The 21,176-nt window shown below is 38.7% G+C and overlaps 1 protein-coding gene across 1 annotated transcript in view; it reads right to left on the reverse strand.

Annotated features, from left to right (window-relative positions):
• Positions 1 to 21,176, reverse strand: part of LOC147145478 (uncharacterized) — a 50,138-nt gene that overhangs the window by 20,031 nt on the left and 8,931 nt on the right. The window contains exons 2-9 of the mRNA XM_086033157.1: positions 16,061 to 17,723; positions 6,258 to 6,319; positions 6,132 to 6,161; positions 5,903 to 5,932; positions 4,384 to 4,460; positions 3,905 to 4,116; positions 2,189 to 2,401; positions 280 to 378 (exon numbers count right to left, since the gene is read on the reverse strand). Of these exons, the coding sequence (XP_085889283.1) occupies positions 280 to 378; positions 2,189 to 2,401; positions 3,905 to 4,116; positions 4,384 to 4,460; positions 5,903 to 5,932; positions 6,132 to 6,161; positions 6,258 to 6,319; positions 16,061 to 17,380 (2,043 nt within the window). The 5' untranslated portion in view covers positions 17,381 to 17,723. The remainder of the gene's footprint in view (positions 1 to 279; positions 379 to 2,188; positions 2,402 to 3,904; positions 4,117 to 4,383; positions 4,461 to 5,902; positions 5,933 to 6,131; positions 6,162 to 6,257; positions 6,320 to 16,060; positions 17,724 to 21,176) is intronic.

Below are 21,176 nucleotides of genomic sequence, written 5' to 3' on the forward strand. Positions count from 1 at the left end.
ATACGATTCGATACACTCGCATCTTCAGAAACAAAAAAAGCATTTTCAGCTTTAAACCATTTTGTGTTACACCCCTACCAGAGATAACATTGCTGTACCTTCACAGACAGCTCATGCTGTAAGCCTCTACAGTAATGGTAATATGCAAAACTGCGAGATTATTTACAAAGCACCGTCACAGGTTAAAATTTAAATCCTTCAGAAGATGAAAAAGCAAAGAAGTGATCGGTCTATTATTCACAGAAATCGTAAACAAGCAGTAAATTTTCAATATGTTACCTTGGCGCTCGAGACAGCAATTGGCTGTGCTCCAATAGTGAGATTTGTTGAGTTTACCAAAGCCTGGGCATCTGCAGCCTTCACCATGCACACAGATGCCTGCAACATGAAATGACAAGATGGCATGGGATAGACATCAATGGCATTGTGCTACATAGCCTCTTGCAATGTTGAACAGACTATGATCCAATTGTACAACTTTGAAGGCTCGAAAGTGGGCAAATGCATGGGACACTACTCTACTTTATGCAGCAATTAGGGCTGGGCAATATGGCTTTGAAATAAAATCCCTCATTTTCCCCAACAAAAAACAGTATTTCAACTGTCTTACCTCAATAAAAAGGAAAAGCAAATGTCAATGACTATGTTTACATGCAGTCAATAAGCCTTTCAAAACCAGAATATTGGCAGTATTTGGGTTTTGAAAGGCCATGTAAACGTGCGCAAAAACCCAAATAAGACCACTAGGGTACCACTGTCTAACCCAAATATTTGGTCATATAAACGCGATCTGGTTATTTTCTTTGAACTAGGAAACGAGCGTCTTAATTCCTGTGGTGAGAGCCATGAAGATTTTTTATTTTATTTACTTTATGTTATCTGAAGGTAGAAAGTAACAAGGGGAAATGACGGTTATTTGTGTCACAGCGTTCGTTCGTGCATCGCTGTTTAAATCGGGGCGATATATACACACACACACACACCCACACACGGGACAATCTCATTACTGTCTGTGGGACAGGGGAGGTAATTATTATTTATTTATTTTTTTGCGGAACATGGAACCAATGTTATATGTTTCCGCATGGTCAATTGTTGCAGTGAACGCTTATGGCAACACTCTTCCGGCAACAAATTCCCAGAGTAATCCATTAAATGATCGATAGGCTAATCGATTCCAAAAAGATTCTTTTGTGACAGCCCTAGTGCAAACTTTTTTTTTTCTTCTGTCAGAGGAGAAGAAGGAGCCCCTCCTTTTCTCCGCTTGAAGCAACCTCTGTGTAGACATGCCGGACAATGCGATATTGTGTTTTCGGTTTAATCTAGCATTGGGCATGCCTTGTTACATGTTACAATGGCTACATTTACATGGACAAAATGTCTTTAATCCGATCAGACTCTATTATTATGATCGGAAGCACTGTTTTCATGGACACTAAAAATATTGATCTGATTAGGACTTGCGTTTTCATGCATCACACTTTCAAGCGCAACAAAGTATTTTGACATGCACAGATTGACCAAATACACTGGAAGAAGTAGTAGTAGTAGTAGTAGTAGTAGAGGCCGTCGCGACTTCCGTGTCAACAAATCATCACTCTGTCCATTTCTACTTTAATTTTTTCCCGTTTGAGCTGTTATGTCGAGTTAACACTTCCTAATGGAGCTGTTCAGTCTTGCTGCCGCCATTTCTTTCACTCGCTCAGCTTCTACTAGCTTCCTGGAACAACAGAAACGCGTATACTGATGTCACAGACATGCGCGGTTGTTCCGAAATGTATGAATAAGAGTTTTCATGCACACCACTCGGATTAACAATAGACATAAACCACCTCTCTCGTCTGGAATAAAATCTTGATCGGAATGGGCTTGATTGGATCAGAATATTCCGAATGTCGTATGTACATGAAGCATTTAAACACATTTAATTGCCCAGCCCTAGCAGCAACTATTTCAAATGTATAGTGAGTAAATAGATTTGGCTGTTTTTCTACAAACAAAATATTTTGGAGGGATATAAAATGAAATTTCACAATACATTACCTTTTGACAAATGGAGGAATAAAAAGTAGTATTATTAGTAGTATTACACTAGCATGTCAGTTGTCTTAAATATGAATGAGTCTATCTTCTTATAATTTATGACAGTAGCTGTTTATGTAGACAATACAAAAGCATTCAAAAGCACCTTTTGTCCATCACCCTTTTCACCCTCTTCAGAGCATGGCATTAAGATCACATTGTTGATCTTGCCATAAGATGCTACTAATTTAGTAACTTCTTGCTCTGATGCTTCCTTTGGAATCCCAGTCAGATAAACTAGACGGCCCGCTAGAGATGAGTCCTGGGATGCTGGAGCCACAGTCTTTTTCTTCTTCTTGGCGGGTGGTGAATCGGAAGACTTGTAAAAGCAACCAAAGATTGAGGTTAGTTTTAGCAGAGTATGTGGCACAAATGTGCCAATCAATTAAGTGAAATTGGACATGACCTGCAACATACTACATGTTTATTGCAGACCAATTTCTTACCCAGTACAGCTCAAACTTAAATATGTTTGAAATATTTGAATGGCAAAAAAGTAACTTTAGCTATTTACACAGAACGTTAACAGCTTATCTCAAACAAATAAGCCCTGAAAATGACAACAAGCAGGTACAGTAGGTACCAGAATGTCCACCTCACGTTTTAATAGTGAACACTGGAAATCCTACGCAACTATGCGCTCAGTTTCCAACCAGGGCTCCCTGGCAACCTTGTGTGATGTGAGAGAAAATCAGGGGTGCTGTAAAAGTGTTGAGTCCATGTAGTGAAAATGTCTTGTAAATTTGACAAAACACACAGAACAGAGTTATCTATGAAGGACCAAATGTGCCAAAATAAAAATATGAAATGTGTCATGTTACTCAATTAGTTCAGTATTTATTTCATAAATGATTTTTTTATTATTTCAAAATGTATCTTTATTTTTAAAATGTATTTTCATCATTTATTTGTTTAATTTTGTTCTCCAGACATTTTAACCCATTAAAGCCTAAAGCGCCTTGCGAAACATCTCTCAAAAATCTAAGAGGGACTTTAGAATCACTCTGTAAAACCTGTTTTTCTGAGAAAAAAAAGTTCAGAAAATTCAACATCTACAAAATATGGATATCTCAGCCCATGTAGAGGATAAAAACATAATTCCAGAAGAATTTGAGATCTTAGACGTTGCTTTCACACGGGCCTGAGTTTATTATTTACGGTTTCATTCAAAAGTGTAAAAATAAAGTGTCAGTGGAACAGAAGCACTATTTTCATTTATTATTATTATTATTATTATTTTTTTTTTTTTTAAATCGAGTGGTACAAACCATACTTTTGTGAGGATAAGCGGTATTCTCGGTACCTGGTACTGGCACTCAATGGTACTTTTTTTCTTAATAAGTGATCATTTATATTAAAAACAATATTAATAAAGGTAATTATTCTTCAGTATTTAAAATTGATTACTAAAAAATATCATGGGTGGAGCGAAAATAAAAGATATAACGTTTTACAATGAACTCATTCACTGCCAGACATTTTCAGGCACTCTTGTACCCTAACGTTTGAAAAAAATAAAAAAATATATAAATACATTCCTGGGATTGACTGGCTGGACTGTCAAAAGACAAGTAAATTCATCAATGGCAGTGAATGAGTTAAAGTATAAATAAAAAAAAAAACAATGAATACGACAAAATAAAAAGTACAAAGCAAAGTTTGTTGCAATGAACAATATAGATATAGAACAGACAGATTAGGGCTGCACAACATATCGAAAAAATATTGTCATTGCGATAATGAATGGCTCGTGCAATATGCACATCGCAAAGACATGTAATAAGTTTCATATTTATGTATTTAAAAAGTGAAATACACCCACTGGGTCAGCAGCCTTGGCACTTGCAGTCTTATTGATTTTGGTCCCAGGCTTCGTTGACTTTTTGACAGTTTTGGCGGAGGAATGAGAAGTTCCATATTTCGAGCTTTGATCAGTCTTGGATAAGGATGCATAACAGCTGGTGTCAGCAGAGTGCTTATTCAGATCATTATAAGGGCGCTTTAAAGCACTGTGATGTGATGAATCTCCTGAAGCTGTGAGGAGGGGGAAAGGTCTCAATTAATTAATCATTTTGATATAAACAATTTAAAATTATAAAAGAAAGCATTACAATCTACTGATAACCAACTGTACATGAGAATCATGTTTGTTCAAAGTGCTGTCAATTAAAACCCAGGCTGAAAAAAGCATTTGTGTATTTCTTCGTGTCAACAACTACCACTTCGGGAGTGAAAAAGGAAAAAAAAAAAAAGTTAAAAGAAAAAAAAAAAATAGACCAAATATTGTGCTTAGTGGTCAACCTGTGGAGTGATGTGGGCGATGGTCCTGGGGAGAATAAGGTCTCGCATGCGGTCTGTGCGGTTCCACTCTGCTTTTGCTGTGGAGAGGGCGTTGGAAATGAGAAGGTATGGGTAAATGAACAACAAACAGGGTTAGGGTTTGCACTAAATTCTTAATTTGTTTGACAGCTGTGTACCAGTTTGTAATGTCAATTACAGCTATGCTAGACACTTGGCTCAATGGAACTTGATTGAATTTATGGTACAAAATGTTACCCCCCCAAAATGCATTGAAATATCAAGTACCATTACAATTACATATCGTATTTCCCGGACTATAAGCCGCTACTTTTGTCCTATGTTTTGACCTATGCGGCTTATATAAAGGTACGGCTATTCTGTGGATTTTTCTTCCACTGCTGGGAGCACTCTAACCGGAATTACAATACAATTGTCATTAACAGGATGTGACTGCAGGTGGAGGAGTTCAACAAGTGAGGGCGCTATTCATTAGGTTATGAATTAGGTGGTATGTGGAAGTGGTGTACATTAACTGACAAACTGGAGTGGCCGCGGGCAGTGAAATGAACATAAGTACTTTATTTTCTCTTGGTTCTGTTCTGTTTTAGTCAGCAAAGTTGCTGCCGTATTAAAAGGCACTGTTAGGAAAGAATCTGTTCATGTACATACATGTACATTTACAGTTCAAAATCATTCTGCAAATGCAGTAAGTATCTAATTTTGCAACCTATATAGGCGTGGCTTATAAAGGTGCGGCTTAGGCTAGGTTCACACCGCAGGCAAATGCGACCCAGATCTGATTTTTTTGCCCATGTGTGACCTGTATCTGATTATTTTATGACAGTCTGAACAGCTCAATTCCGCTTTTTTCCAAATCCAACCTGCGTCGCTTTCGTATGTGGTCCTACATCGGATACGTATCCGATCTTTTCCAATGTGTTTAATTTAATCCCACTTGAAACATGAAGCATAAAGTGGACACTCATGGCGATCGTAGTAATTCAGCCACGGCTCAGATCGAGTCATTTTTTTACGCACGGCTATGACGTCATCGTTAGTCTCCATGAAATGAGATATTAAAGCGTCGCCTCGTGATTTTTCCCAAATACTGTATTTATTTCTGCCTCCTACCTAATCACTTCACTGTATAAATGCCCCGACACGCTGGACCACATTTACTTCCACAAACACAACGTCGGGACTCGGGAGTGACGTCATCTCTTCTTCTGCACATGCGGGTTACTTTGGGTACGCATGTGTTCATACAGCAGATAAGACCGAGGTCGCCTTTACAATGTAATATGAACGCTTAAACAAAAAAAAATCAGATTTTTTTTTTTTTTTAATCCGAATTGAGCATTAATACCTGCGGTATGAACCTAGCCTTATAGTACGGAAAATACGGTAATATTCTTAATTAAGACTGTGATACAATTGTGGTTATAATCCATCCATCCAGTATCTATACCGCTTATCCTCACAAGGGTCGCGGGGTGGTTATAATGAAAACAAAACTAACCTTTTCAGATCTGGTTTCCAATCAGGATACCTTTATGAAAACAGAAAAATATATTTTTAACATTCAAGAAGTTCTGAGCTAAAGTCAAAGAAAGGTTTAAACAAAGCAAATCTACTCACTTTGTACAAAATGTTACCAAAAATGCATTGAGATATCAAGTACCATTACAAATACATTCCTTTTTAAATAAAGAATGTGATACAATTGTTGTAATGAAAACAAAACTAACCTTTTCGGATCTGGTTTCCAATCAGGATACCTTTATGAAAACAGAAAAAACATTTTGTCATTTAACGTTCAATAGTTCTGACCAAAAGCCGTACAAAAGGTTTAAGCAAAGCAACTATATCCTCACTTGTTGCGCAGGTCCCTGCAGGCCGCTGTGTGGTTAACAGTATTTATGTGGTCAACCCAGTCCTACAGAAAACCACAAAGAGGATAAGTCACACTCACACTCATGGGCACCATCCAGACAAAGCCAGATTCCCATTTGACAAGCAGTACATACAAATACAACTTCAAGTATTTTATTATTATTATTATAATTTTTTTCTTTTTTTTTTTTTTTTACAAAATGAAACAGAAAAATTAAGACAATTAGGCCCTTTTCCCTAGACCAATTTATTGCCTTTTTGATACCCACTTAAAAAAAATAAAAATACAGAATATCTACAGAAATATACATACCTGTAATTATTTAGAAGTAAAATGTTAACTGCACAATTAGAACACTACAAGTCAAAATTGTTTATTAAGTGTCTCTTTTACTTGGCCTTCAATTCTATAAGGGACGAGGTTGGCCGTTGTTTGAAAACTTGCATATGTTGTGGGCTCTTGGCTGTATTCAAATCTTTATTTTCATCTGGTGAAGCGCTGCTGGCAAGGACAACTACATTGCCTACTGCCTTTCCCGGTCAGTAGCGGGGGCCGTTCACCTAGGGCTTGATTACGCTGCCGTGGCTGCTGACCAGGACGCTGGCATTACATCCGGCACCGGACTCCGTCTGGAGGACATCACGTTTAATGATGCCAATATCACACTCCTCTGTGACGTCTCCAATGGCCAGCAGCACTAGTGTGCCTGCTACCTGGCGGCGCTGTGTTTTTGATGCCATCCACGGCTTCTCTCACCCGGGTGTGAAGGCTTCAAATAAGCTGGTGGGGCCAAGTTCGTCTGGCCGGGCCTCAGGAGAGACATCAGGACGTGGCCTTGCCAGCGTGCCAAGGTACAACATACCGGAGCCCGGTTGGCACCTATTCTTGTTAGTGTCGGAGAGACGTTTTGACCACGTCAACGCGGACCCTCCTGTGGGTTCACTCACCTCATCATGGTAGACAGGACCACCAGGTGGCCAGAAGTTGCTCCCAAGTAATCTACAACCTCAAGTGAGGTGGCCCGGGCGTTAATTGTGGCCTGTGGTGCCCGCTTCGGCTTAACAGCTGACCTTAACTCTGACAGGGGCCCACAGTTCACGTCAGGACTTGGAACTGCAGTCGCTGAGGATTTGTGGGTGAAAATTCATCTCAAGACGGCATACCACCCGCAAAGCAAGGGGTTCTGTGAGTGATTTCATTGTTCTATGGAAGCCACTCTGCCGGCAAGCCTCACGGTCAGCAACTGGGTTAACCGTCTCCCGTGGGTAATGCTGGGTCTCAGATCAGCTCCCAAGGAGGACCTACAGACCTCATCTGCTGAGCTGGTTTTACAGCCAGCCACTGTGTGTTCCAGGAGAGTTCCTGCCAAATGCTGGAGCTCCCTGATCTGTTGCCCCTCATGGTGCTGTGTGCGGGGGGGGGGGGGGGTGCTGATAATTTTGTTCCCATTCCGACATCTCGCCACAGCCTCCCCCAAGTCCTTTGTGCCCGTGTACCTCCCATCAGCCAAGTATGTCATTGTCTTTGACGACAGCCATCTGGCAGCTCCGTGATGAGTGGCCCTTCCATGTGGTGGAGGCAGGGCTAAGAGCATTGTGGTTTGAGGTAAACCAGAGCGAATCACCATGGATACCTTCAAGCCTGCTTAAGTGGACATTGATGTGCCAACGTAGTTGTGGCCCTGCCACAATGTCGGGGGCATCCGCCAACTTTGGCCTCGGGCTCAGGCCAGGCTGCGGACCGACCACTGGCCCCTGATGCCACTCCTGCTAAGAGCAGCTGTTTTGGCCGCTTATGTCGCCTTCCAATGCATTGCCAGGTTTTTTTGTTTTTGTTCATGGGTACCTGTTTAATAATCGACTTTTGTTATGGTGAATTCTAGGTTGTCCTGTGTGGCGACCCACAAGGGATGGATATTCACCAGGGTCCTGTATCTTTAAGAGAGTAGTGAGAGTACAGAAAACTTGCTAAGCATGGTGGTAGAGAAGCAGGCTTTATAATAGATATTTCATTTAGTATTTCATTTTCGTCAGTGAACTGTACTTACATTATATATTGGTAGGCCTGTCATAAAATTTTGGGGGATATATTTACCAAGAAAGTATCACAATAAACAATCATTTTTGTTGTTTTTAAATGACCCTGATGGACTGATAATGTGAGAGCAACAATAATTAGTGTAGATCCTTTTTAATTTAAATTACCTTTCAATTTTCAAGGATATGGAACATTTGCATGGCGATGCAAAACAAAATATCTTGGTTCAATAAAAAATTTAAAAATATCAATAAAGACTCAGGCTCTGTTTTTTTTAAACAACAACAACATTCAACAATTAACACATACACCACATTCAGTGCTATCTGTAGTGGTCTTATTTTCTTCCTTTCGTCCTTCCTTCCTGAACAATTTATCTTAATTTTCAAATTTTTAAAATTCTGCCATGAACGTTTTAGTTTGATTTAGTGGAAACATATTATTAATATTTCAAAGAATAATTCACTCAAAGAATTATTTACTTAGCAGTGACCATTGAACAATGCACACTGCACACATACATGCACACATATATTTTGAAATAAATGCAGACCCCCAGTCATTTTAGTGCTAATGGTCATTTTCAGGTGAAAGCAGATAATTAAAAATACAAAGTGTTTTGCCGTGAAGCGTGCAATAACTACAAGTGCAAATTCTGAGCATGTTAAAGTGTGCTAGCAAGTGGCACAGTGGGTAGAGCGTACGCCCTGATGCTGCTTTATTCCTTCGCGTCACAGATACGAATCCCGCTCTGTACCTTTTCTATTCATTTATTTATTGATTATGTTTACAATTTCTTGCAGCCGTTCAACAGTTGTAAACAAGCCGTTTTGTTGCAAGTATTTACTGAGGAATTGAATAGTTATGCAGTTCAACAATTTCGACGTAGCTTGTGTAGCAAAAATAACTGGCAAAATAATTAATGCCCCTACAAAAATAAAAGGATAAGTAGATGGTTAATAAGAAAAAAGAGGTCAAATTAATCTTAAAAATGAGGTTGAGTTGGTATTAAGAAGAGTTCAAGAGTAATTTAACCCATTAAAAAACAAAAACAAAGTTAAGGTTATTAGGAAACAAAGTTACTGGACTGACATTGTCTTAACAGCCAAAGCTGGAATCGGGAACCAGTTAATGTGGAAGCCAGTTGAATCGGAACATGTCAGCTTACACATCACGCTAAAATAACATTTTAAGCATGCTGTAGTGCAACCCCTGCTAAAAAAAACTGGCCTTGATCAAGCTCTGCTATCAAATTTTAGACCCATTTCCAAGATGCCTTTTATGTCTAAAATTCTGGAAAAAGTGGTGCACTCACAGCTAAGATCTTACTTGGATAAACACAAAGTCATGGAAGTTTTCCAGTCAGGCTTCAAGAAGATGCATATCACAGAGTCAGACTGCTACGTGTTTTCAATGACATCCTCCTGGCAAATGACACTGGTACCACGTATGTCTCGTTCTGTTGGATTTGACTGCAGCTTTCGATACAGTAGACCACAATATTCTTTTGACTCTCTTGCAACACCAAGTGGGCATGAGTGGATGCGCTCTAGAGTGGTTTAGATCCTATTTAGCTGGCAGGACTTTTTCTGTTAGCCTAGGTTCCTCTGAGTCCCGCTCTGCCCCTCTATCGTATGGTGTTCCACAGGGTTCTATTCTGGGGCCATTGCTGTTCTCATTGTATTTCCTGCCCCTGGGTTCCATCCTTAGAAAACACGGAATCTCCTTCCACTGCTACGCGGACGACTGTCAAATCTATATCCCGCTAAGTAAAAAAGAGGCTTTCTCCTTAAGACCACTTTTGTCCTGCCTAGAGGACATCAAAGACTAGATGTCACTAAATTTCCTACATTTCAACGAAAAGAAAACAGAAGTTATGGTGTTCTGTCTCAGTGGCTCGTCTCCATCGCACCCTGTTGACCTGGGCCCCCTGTCTTTACATCTAAAGCCAACAGTCTCAAACTTGGGTTTTAAAATGGACAGTGATCTTAAATTGGACCAGCAAATCAGCGCTGTTGTAAAGTCGAGCTTCTTTCACCTTAGACAGCTGGCTAAGGTAAAGCCCCTAATTTCCCATCAGCACTTAGAAACGGTCATCCATGCCTTTGTTACATCTCGGCTAGATTACTGCAATGCACTTTATTTTGGAGTCAGCCAGTCCTCCCTCAAACATCTCCAGTTGGTCCAAAATGCTGCTGCCGGCCTACTAACTGGAGCTCGGAAGATCGAGCACATAACACCAATCCTGGCCTCCCTTCACTGGCTCCCAGTGCATTTTAGGGTTCAATTTAAGATTCTCCTATTTGTCTTTAAATCATTAAATGGCCTCGCCCTGGCGTACCTCTCCGAAATCCTCCACTCCTACGCACCTTCCCGCAGCCTCAGGTCTGCGGACCAGGCGCTCCTCGAGGTGCCGAGGACCAAGCGGAGGCTCAGAGGGGATCGAGACTTTTCTGTCGCTGGTCCTTCCCTCTGGAATGACCTCCCATTGGTTGTTAGGCAAGCCCCCTCTCTGTCCATTTTTGAAACCCAGTTGAAGACATTTCTTTTCTCTGGCTTTTGATCAGACCTGAATTTTTCGTCTCTTTTCCGGTGTCGATTGTATATAGTGTTTTATGTCAATTTATTGGCTTTATTTATATTTTATTTATTATATATATATATATATATATATATATATATATATATATATATATATATATATGTACACGCACGCACACATACACACACATATTATTTATGTCCCCGCGACCCTTGTGAGGATAAGCGGTATCGATAATGGATGGATGGATATTATTTATGTCTATAATTATTTATGTCTATATTTATTAACACATGTACCATAGCTTTTTATTGTTTTTGTTTCATTTATTGTATTGTAAAGTGCTTTGTTACAGCCCTAGCTGTTATGAAATGCGCTATATAAATAAAATTGTATTGTAATGTATTCATCCTCTTTCATCGGTAACCGCTTCAAACAACACGGTGTGTATAGGAATAGTTATGATTGTATTGTATATGATTGTAGTATTGTCGATGTTTTATGTTATATTAAGTTAAATGTGCTGTAAAGTGCTTTGTTAACACTGCAGCTGTTGTGAAAGTGCTATATAAATAAAGATGTATTGTACTGTATTGTATTGCACTCGCAAATCACCTATTATACTGTGATTACAGTAGGTTGGCCGCAAGTTGATTATTTTAGCGTGATGTGGTGGCTACCGTGTTACAGTTAAACTGGCTTCCACATTAACTGGCTCCTGATTCCAGCTTTGGCCATTAAGAGGGGGTCACATACAACACATCCAAATAATAAATAATATATAACAAATATAATAAATAATCCATCCATTATCCATACCGCTTCTCCTCACAAGGGTCGCGGGCGTGCTGGAGCCTACCCAGCTGTCTTCGGGCAGTAGGCAGGGAACACCCTGAATTGGTTGCCAGACAATCGCAGGACACACAGAGACAAACAAACATCCACACTCACAATCACACCTAGGGGCAATTTAGAGTGTCCAATCAACTAACCATGCATGTTTTTGGAATGTGGGAGGAAATCGGAGTACATACAAATAATATAAAATATAATATATAACATTTATTACAAAATTAATCCACAACACAATTTCAATGCAAATGTTCCATATCCTTGAAAATTGAAAGGTAATTGCACTTCCAAAGGATGTACTTTTTTTGTTGCTCTTTTTGCTCTAACATCAGTAAATGGCTTTTAAAAAAAACAACATCAAACAAACAGCCAATAATATTGTTTATAGTGATCGTTTATGGGTGAATGTATTGGCTTAAAAAAAAGTTGTTTTCGTGATAGGCCTACCAATAAATAATGTAAATACAGGACACTGACTAAAATTTAATTTCTATTATGATGCCGATCAACTTCTCTACAACAGGACTTAGCAAGTTTCTGGGGGAAAGCCTGCATTGACACTGAAATTAAGTCGCAACCAGCTCATTTCTCAATCACTTTTCATGAGGTTTACGTTTTTTGTCAATCCCAAAGTGCTATCAATACAAAACTTGTAAAAAGAAAGCCAAACAATATTTATCTGCGAAATGTTATTTGTAGTTCAAATGCCGTAATTGTATGCAGGATAATGTGCCAGCATCCGCTTTTTTCCCCCATTTTTCTTGCTTTCCACACTCATGGGTTATGTCCAACTTCAGGCGAGCTTGACCACACAGTGTTCACATTCCTGGGGCCTTTGAATCTAGCATTCGTTTTCCATGAAGAAAGGCCCTGAGAAGGTTGCTTCAGAGCACACTTTCGTAGCCTACATTGTTCTTCTCTTCTTCTATGCCAGGCCTTCCCAAATTCACCAAGGGTTATGCCAGTGGTTCTCAAATGGGGGTATTTGTACCCCTTTTAAAATGTTTAAAATGTAGTTGCAATGCAAAAAAGAAGAAAAAAAAAAGTTCGATCCCAGCAGCTGCCTCCTTGCACAACATGACAAAGATCCTCAGGAAAGCACAACCCAAGTGTGTCACTCAAATCAAAGACTCAATTCAGTGCAACAATTCAATGTTCAGTGTTGACACTTGCTAATGCTGTCAAGTCTTCTTTTTAAGTATCAAATAGTTATTTTCAGACAATATTTTTGAAAATTAAGCGTAAGGTTCCTTTTGGAGAACTTACTGGAGGACATTATATTGATAATTATTCTTGTTTGAACAAATATTAAGTTATTTCTCTTACATCTTTTAATTTCCAAATAGTTCTTGAGAAATGACTCCAAATGGAGTTCCAAAGTTTAATAAATCAGACATTGATGACATAGCACGCTGTTTTAAGTCTCTTTGCTTTTTCATCCAAAACTGCTTTGCGCTATTTAGGGGGTACTTGGCTGAAAAAAACATTTCAAAGGGCATACATCTATGAAAAAAGATTGAGAACCACTGGTATATGCGGTCCACGGCTGTTACATGAAAAGCCTTCGAAGGTTCCAGCCGCAGCCTCCGAATTTGGACACAGCTATGGAATGCACTGATGCCTTTGCCTCTCCTACCATGGCATCGCCATATGCATGCAGTTCAAAAGGGGCATGTCCTATTTACCTAAGTTCATCTCTATGGTTATCTTTCAATGACTTTACTTTGTAGTCTCCATGTTTTTAAATGGTGTATTATCGATATTATAAACACCGGTAGAGGTTTTCCCCCCCTTATTTTATTCATAATAAGTATTGTATGTATTTTCTATTTTTTAAAACAGTATATACTTTCGTACCCCTTTGTATAACCTAATAGGCTTACTATAGGCCAACTATTAGAGTTGCACGATATCGGAAAAACATGCGAAACATGATAGATTAGATATTAGTGCGATATTTAACATATTCACAGATGGACACAGATGACTCTTCTGGCCAGGGCAGAACACCAGGCTAATGCTGTTTTGTGATGAAATGTTAATTAAAAAGTTACCATGACAAACATGAAATAATTCTTTTGTCGACCAAAATACAGTACAGTGGTACCTCTACTTGCGAAATTAATTGGTTCTGAAAGAAATTTCTTAAGTAGAAAATTAGAGACCTGTTTTCCATGTAAATGCCCTAATCCGTTCCAAGCCCCCCCCCAATATTCAGACATAAATGTTTTATAAAGCATTAAAATGCATCAAAACGTGTAACAAATACATGTTACAATTAGATTATTGCACAATAAATGAGAGTTGTGCACAATGTAAAAAAAAACAAAGCATACAGTAAAGAATAAAAATGATGGTTGTTTACCTTTTAATTGCTGTCCTAGACGCTTTTTTCCCTCTTTGGTTCATGATCTCCCTCAGAAGTGGTTTTTGCCTGGCATTTTGTAAAGAACTGATTTAATAACGTGGCGACTGTCGATACATTATGGTCATATCCTTTGGCGAGATCAACCAAACGCATCCCCCTTTCATACTTTTCTATTATCTCTTGCTTCGTTTGTTTGGACAAAAAAACGATTTTCTCCTTTTTTTTCTTTTCCTCGTTTCTAATTCACGTAAAACTATTGGAACACCTAATGGCCCGAGGGGCGAATGACGATGACACTGCATAGACATATCTATCACATATCTACCTATCTATCTGTATACATAGACACATACGGTAGAAGTGCCTCAGAGCCAATGGGATGCCAGGAAGATGCTAGGCTAGCCAATGGCAGGGCATCTATGAGTATGTTGCGTTCAGGAAACTCCGGAGCAACGAGTTGCAGCCCATACTGTATTTTTACCTTTCATATCTTGAGATTTCTTTCGTAACAAGAGGCAATATTTTCCTGTTGAGGCGTTTCGTAACTTGAAAATTTTGTATTTAAAGACATTCGTAAGTAGAGGTACCAATGTATTATAAAAAAACATTTTTAACCAAAATGAGAGACATTTCTTTAAGTTTACATGGGGTCATGTTTGGGGTCATGGAAAAGTGTAGGTCTTAGGTCATGCATCAAGGGTTATCTAAATGCTTTTGGTATTTTTTTATTGTTTACATTTAATTTATATTTTTCACCACTTATTTCATGTAGAGAAAAGAAGTACAATGAATGGAGTTGTTTTTATAGTGGATTCCCTGAATACACATTGTACTTGAAAAAGAATTGAAGTTCTAATCCTAAATGTTTTAGAATACTTGTGATAATCTTGAACAACTTGTTCTTTTTAAGCAAACATAAAATTCAGAAAAATTCAATGAAGAGATCGTTTTTGAAAAATAGTTTATGAATAATACCTGGAAAAAGATTTTTTTTCCCGGCTGATCACTTTGTGCACTCTATTTAAGATAAAAAATCCAGATGACACCATGTGTGTGTGGGGGGGGTATAATTTTATATTTACCAATAAACTGTTCTAATCATGTCCTGGCTTTTAACGGTTTAATAATAAAAAAGCAAACATCACAAAAACACTTAAAGGTCATGAAAATTGGCAAGCCGATGATACATATACCTTACTTATTGTAAAGTATTGGTCTCTGCGACGCTGGCCCTGTGTTTCATTGGTATCAGATCGATACAACAATGGTCGGTATTGCACACCACTATTATCAGCCTCATCACGTGCAATGTGAGCAGGTGTTCTTTAAAGATGGAGAATTTGCATGAAAAAAATCATTTCTTTTTAAATTGAAGCTGTTTATGTCTTTACCGTTATGAAAGAAGTGTATTTCAGTGGGCCACCACCACATGCTCTGTCAAGAAATCTTGCCTTTACAATAAATGCCAAAAAATTGAAAAACATCAATAACTTTTTTGAAAATAAGACTTGAAATATGGCTGTTTCAGCAGTGGAGACATTAACATAAAAAAAATACTAAATTTGCATTTTATTATCTTTTGTATTTTTATTCATTTTTACTAGTGTCTCAACCATTATTGATCAAATTATATGAAAATGACCCATAAATAGCATATTAGGTCATTTAATCTATATGTCAGTTAAGTCTCTTACCTAGGTTGCCTGCAGTGATGTTTCAGAGCTAGCAGGTGTCATTTCAGCAGCACATTTACCTTCTTAGTGGATATATAAATCTACAGTAATCAAAAGTGTCACGCATTCTTTTTTTTTTTTTTTTTTTTTTTATAATTCAAAGAACACCACTATTGATATAGTTACGGACAGGTTTGAACATTTTTGCTACATACAAAAGCAAAACAAAAAACAAAAGAAAACACTGCACTGTACTGTACTTCATTACCATATTCCGTTAAGAAAACCCTTGAGGGCATGGTTACACTTACCTTATCATGATCACACTGAACGTGGCACAGGGAGCAGGAATGAGGAAACACGTTTGGACTTGTGCCAGAGAAATCACGTATAGAGGTGGAGTCAGGGAACTTCTTGCTGATGCTGTGTCCACTTGTGCCAGGGGAAGACGAAAGAGACCGCCTTGGGTACACCTCTCTCCTCGATTCTGACAACGGCCTTTGCTTGGATCCGTTGTGCCTGTAGTCTTTGTCAACGATACGAGATTTCGATGGAGGATCCTCACTACTCGGTGAACGACTGCTCTTGTGTTGGCCACCGCTTGTCCTACGATAGTCCCGATCGCCATGCTTGCTCGATTCCAAGTGTACCAAGCGTATATGACGTTTTTCTGCCTTTTCTGCTTTTGGAGTCGATGCAGATGATGAGTACATTTGTACCACTCTTTCACTTGAAAGTTTTTCTCTTTTGAACGTCTGTTTGGTTGTATTTTCCTTAGCCCGACTGGCGTGGCCATAGTCAATCACTTTGCCTGCTGTCTTTGTAACTGTCAGAAGACTGGGCACTTCAGATGAGGGGGTATCTATCAGTTGGGAAGTGTTTGAAGGAGGAATGATCTTGCCGTGAGTGTTGCGTGCCGCTGTATTTTGGTTGTCCGACTTGTTGATTTGTATGTCACGGAGTATAAAAGGTAAAGTATCAGGGGTCAGCTGATCATCTGGGTAGTGACTCAGCACTTCAAGGTCATCATTTGAGAGTCCAAAGCTCGCCAAGATACTCCCCGCACTTTCAGGTGTATACAAACCCTGACCATCCCCAACATCACTATGGGCTTGTTTGGCTTGGGATGACAAGGGGCCGCTCGAAACCCATCTTGGAACGGCCGGTCCAGTTTGCTTGCTCTGGGCCTGCTGGTGAAGCCCTTGGTGTTGCTGAGAGTGGTAAGTGCCATCAGATGCAGAGTTGGCAAACAATTTAGTTGGAGGTTGGAAATTAGACCAATCTGCTCTATGATGGTGGCTAGTTTGATTATCAGAGGTCAGTGTTGTTGGTCTAGAACAGTAGCCTCCATGTTGACTGACTTCAGACACCGTGCCTTGGTTCTGATGTTGATTTGGCCGACTTATGTGATCAGTGAGGCGACGGTCCGTGTCCCTGACACCACGAATAGCCAAAGCTGACTCCAGCTCATCAGGAAGTTGAGTGGGGCGAGGAAACGGAAAGGCAGATAGCATGTTCGAGGCAGGGGAATTCCGTTGATTTGGAGGTTGCTGCTGATGACGGTGATGATCGGGCCTTGGCATGTTGGAGAAAGACTGTGGGCCTTGTGAGGGGGGCTTGTGGTGATACATAGCAGCGGGCAGATATTGCCGTGCCGTTATGAGTTTCGCTTTTTTAGAAGTAGAGTTTGTTGAGAAAATTCAGGTGGGTCAGGCGAAGGGGTAACTCAGCAGTCAAACTGTTGCGGCTGTGACAGCTATAGTCCAACCATTATCGTCACAAGTAAGGAAAGCGAACCAAGAAAAAAGTACCCATTAATGTCAATCTGATCTAAGCGTTATCACTGGAGTGGCATCAGCAGCAGGTCCAATGTGTAAAGGATTCCTCTGGTAACTTTGGTGCCGGAGAAGGTTGAAATGGACTCCAAATGAAGGGTGCGTGCAAGATGCAAATTATTCTGTATGCACAGCGTGGCTGTGAGGTGGAAAGCAGAAAAACTATTATAGATGGACAGGCATTAGTTCTCGTAAAAGAAACTGAGATTAATTCTCTTTTCAATTATCTTTTCTGTCAGAGTTGTTTCTTCTTGAACCATTTGTCAAGTCAAAAATACAGTACATTCAGACTGGATAACCCTTTCTATGCAATGCTTTACTTTCGTGGTAGAAAAGCACAACATTATGTTGGAAAGAAAATTTAGTTCAAAACTTTAATGGCAAAAAGAACCAAGCTAAAAAGAACCCTAGAGAAACACAAACCTGTGAACTTCTGTTCGATCACTTTAAATTTCATCCACAATGCTCTTTTGAAATCAACTGTCTGGTGGAGAATAGTGTTGTCACAAACTTTTGACTTTGACGATACTAAAGCTGCATAAAGTATCTCAGTAAAGATAGTGAAACGATCCCACAGCAAACTCCTGAATCATCCGTAAAAGCAGTGAAATCACAGATAACATTTCTTTCATTTCATTTTTATAAATAAAAACGAATATTAAGTCGTGGAGGCTTCTTAAAGTGGAAGTCAATTCAAAAATCTCCTTTACAATAATATGTTAACACGAGTCTAAACATGGCATTCCAATTAATATTGTGTTTGTGGATCATGAGTTAAGCAGCAAAATCCACCCATTTCTGTGCATCTCACCAGGCGGCCATTTTGCCACTTTCTGTTGACTTAAAATGAAATCACAGTTGCTCAGGGCTCAGGTAACTGTTTTCTGAAGCTGAGTCATGACTGGTCGTTATCTGAGCCCTGAGCAACTGTGATGTTATTTTCAGTCAACAGCAAGTGGTAAAATGGCCGCCCCCTGAGATGGATAAAAACAGGTGGATTTTGCTACTTAATTCATATTCCACAAACACAATGTTATTCAATATGCCCTATTTAGACCAGTGGGGCTGCATAGAACATAATATTGTAAAGAAATGTTTGGGGTTGACTTCTTCCTTAACAAAGTTATGTATGTTCCAGCCTGACAAATCATCTAAACATTTTAAAACAAAATAATTCTCTCACATCTGTTGAGACAAACTTTTAATTACTAAACACACACACACATATATATAAAAATCACTTGAGAGAAGAAAAAATATGTCACGAAACAGACACATTTGTCTTTTTTCCTCTGACCTATTGATTCTCTGACCTATTAATTGGACAGTTAGTAGTTAAGAACAACCTGCGGAGAAGACTCGAAAATGTGCTCATTGAATAATTTGTGTGTACTGTAGTGAGGTAATAAGCAGGATCAGAGTCCTGCACAATTTATAATTAGGATAATTTTTTTCATGCCCATTTAGACCATATAATATAGCCCAGGGGTCAGCAATGTGGTGGCCCTCAAGGTCCACATGAGTAGCCCACGGGCCTGTTCTAAAGATAGTTCACCAGTGATGGAGATCATTTTCTAGGAATGTTGTTCAAGTGATGATTTGAAAATGTTAGCCCTGGCAAAGGTCAAGAAAATAATGTGTTGAATCTGGTATTTATCTTTTTTCAAATATTTGAGAAACCATTAACATGATCAGCGTCTTCATGTAAATTTGTATAATTACTTACCATATTCCCCAGACTATAGGTCATTTTTTCCCCATAGTTTGGCCAGGGGTGCGATTTATACTCTGGAGCGACTTATGTGTGAAATTATTAACACATTATTACTGTCATGGCTTGTTAGTGCTGACTTGTACTTATGTTTTGTCTCCCTCTGCGGGCGCTTTAGCGTAATTGATTCTGTCCCCAATATTTCTAACTTGTCTTCTTATTGGCAGATTTAATCACGCCACCTCCAGTTCATAGTTCACATAGTCTGCTAAGCGACATGTTAGCTTGACGTGTTTACAGCCATTTTAATTTTACCGCTTGTGTCAAGCTGCAGAGGGAGACAAAACATCATAAATACAAGTCAGCACTAACAAGCCATGACAATTACATCTATATATCATTTCACATGTTATTGTAACCCACATAAAGAAACATAAGATAAATCCTGAAAGCTATTAAAATGCATGAATAACTTAAATGGTTAAAATCCAATATTTTGTTAAATAAGTAATTAAAATAGTACGATAAAAAGACAATTTGACTGTTAAGGCCTTGCTAGTCGAGGAAGCTGGCTTATCCAAACAGCTAAACATTCACAAACTCACTCTGCAGACTCCAGGTGTGCAGCGAAGTTGCGTGTTTGGATTGTGAAATTGCACAAGAAACAGAAAATACTATCAATCTATGCATTACATACACATGTATTTTTATAGACATGAACAAGATGAGCCTATGCTAACAATTAGCGATCGCGGTTAGCATGTTCAGTCAACAACCCACAATCATCCACAATTCAGCTCGTATCTAAATGTTGTATGCTCATTACACACAATTGTCCAAGTTACTTACAGACGATGGTTGAACAAGAATGAACCACAAAGAGGCAGTTGCCGTGCCTCTGCGTGCGTGCGTGCGTGTGTGTCATCATGTAGCTACATACGTAAGGAGTAGAGCGCGGGAGACTAACATAGATAATTACGACCAAATACATAAATACTTTTAGAGACTTGGAAACATTCTACATGGTGGACAATAAATAAAAGACTTATTTAATTGATCTACAACGGTTTTGGTGAGTTTAAAGTTATGTTACCATAACTTTCTTGTATGCTACATGTGTGAATCGTAGCTCGATGGAAATGATCGGTACACAAGCGCACAATTAATTTCCTCCAACAATGCGACTTATACTCCAGTGTTTCTTCTTTACTATGCATTTTATGGCTGGTGCGACTTGTACTCCGGAGGAATTTATAGTCCGGAAAATACGGTATTAATAGCAAAAAAGGGCTGCAACTAGGGCTGCTCGATTATGAAAAATATATTAATCACGATTATTTTGGTAATGATTGAAATCACGATTATTCAAACGATTTTTTTTTTTTTTGCTACAAAACAAGAACAGGTTTAAACATGTAAAAAATATTAAGACAAAATTCTTTGAAACGCTATAATAATTTAAGTTCATTTTGGACCCAACAACATTTACTAAATTAAATATTTAAAAAAAAATGAAAGTGCAAATGTATGAATTAAAGTATGGTTTCCTTGTATAAACAAACAAGTTAACTTGCTATGCACTTATAAATTGCCAAAGTAGTAAACTGATTGGAGTAAAATGCCAATTTTGACAGAATAACAGACATCCTATTCATCTATACATTTAGACCTTTGTCTGGAGCCTTTTTTGTTTAGTTTTTAAAGTAATATTTACACATAGTAAACAAAGTTAAAGTAATTTGCTTCTGATAAATTATACATTTAATATGCTGATTGGGTCAAACTAATTTAAATCTTGATTATTACATACTAGTACGTAATCTATTAGGGGTGTAACGGTACACTCGAGTGTATTAATACGTTTTGGTATAGCATGTTCGT

This window comes from Filicampus tigris, chromosome 6 (assembly GCF_054856515.1).
Source record: "Filicampus tigris isolate MCC_2025a chromosome 6, RoL_Ftig_1.0, whole genome shotgun sequence".
Classification (NCBI taxonomy): domain Eukaryota; kingdom Metazoa; phylum Chordata; class Actinopteri; order Syngnathiformes; family Syngnathidae; genus Filicampus; species Filicampus tigris.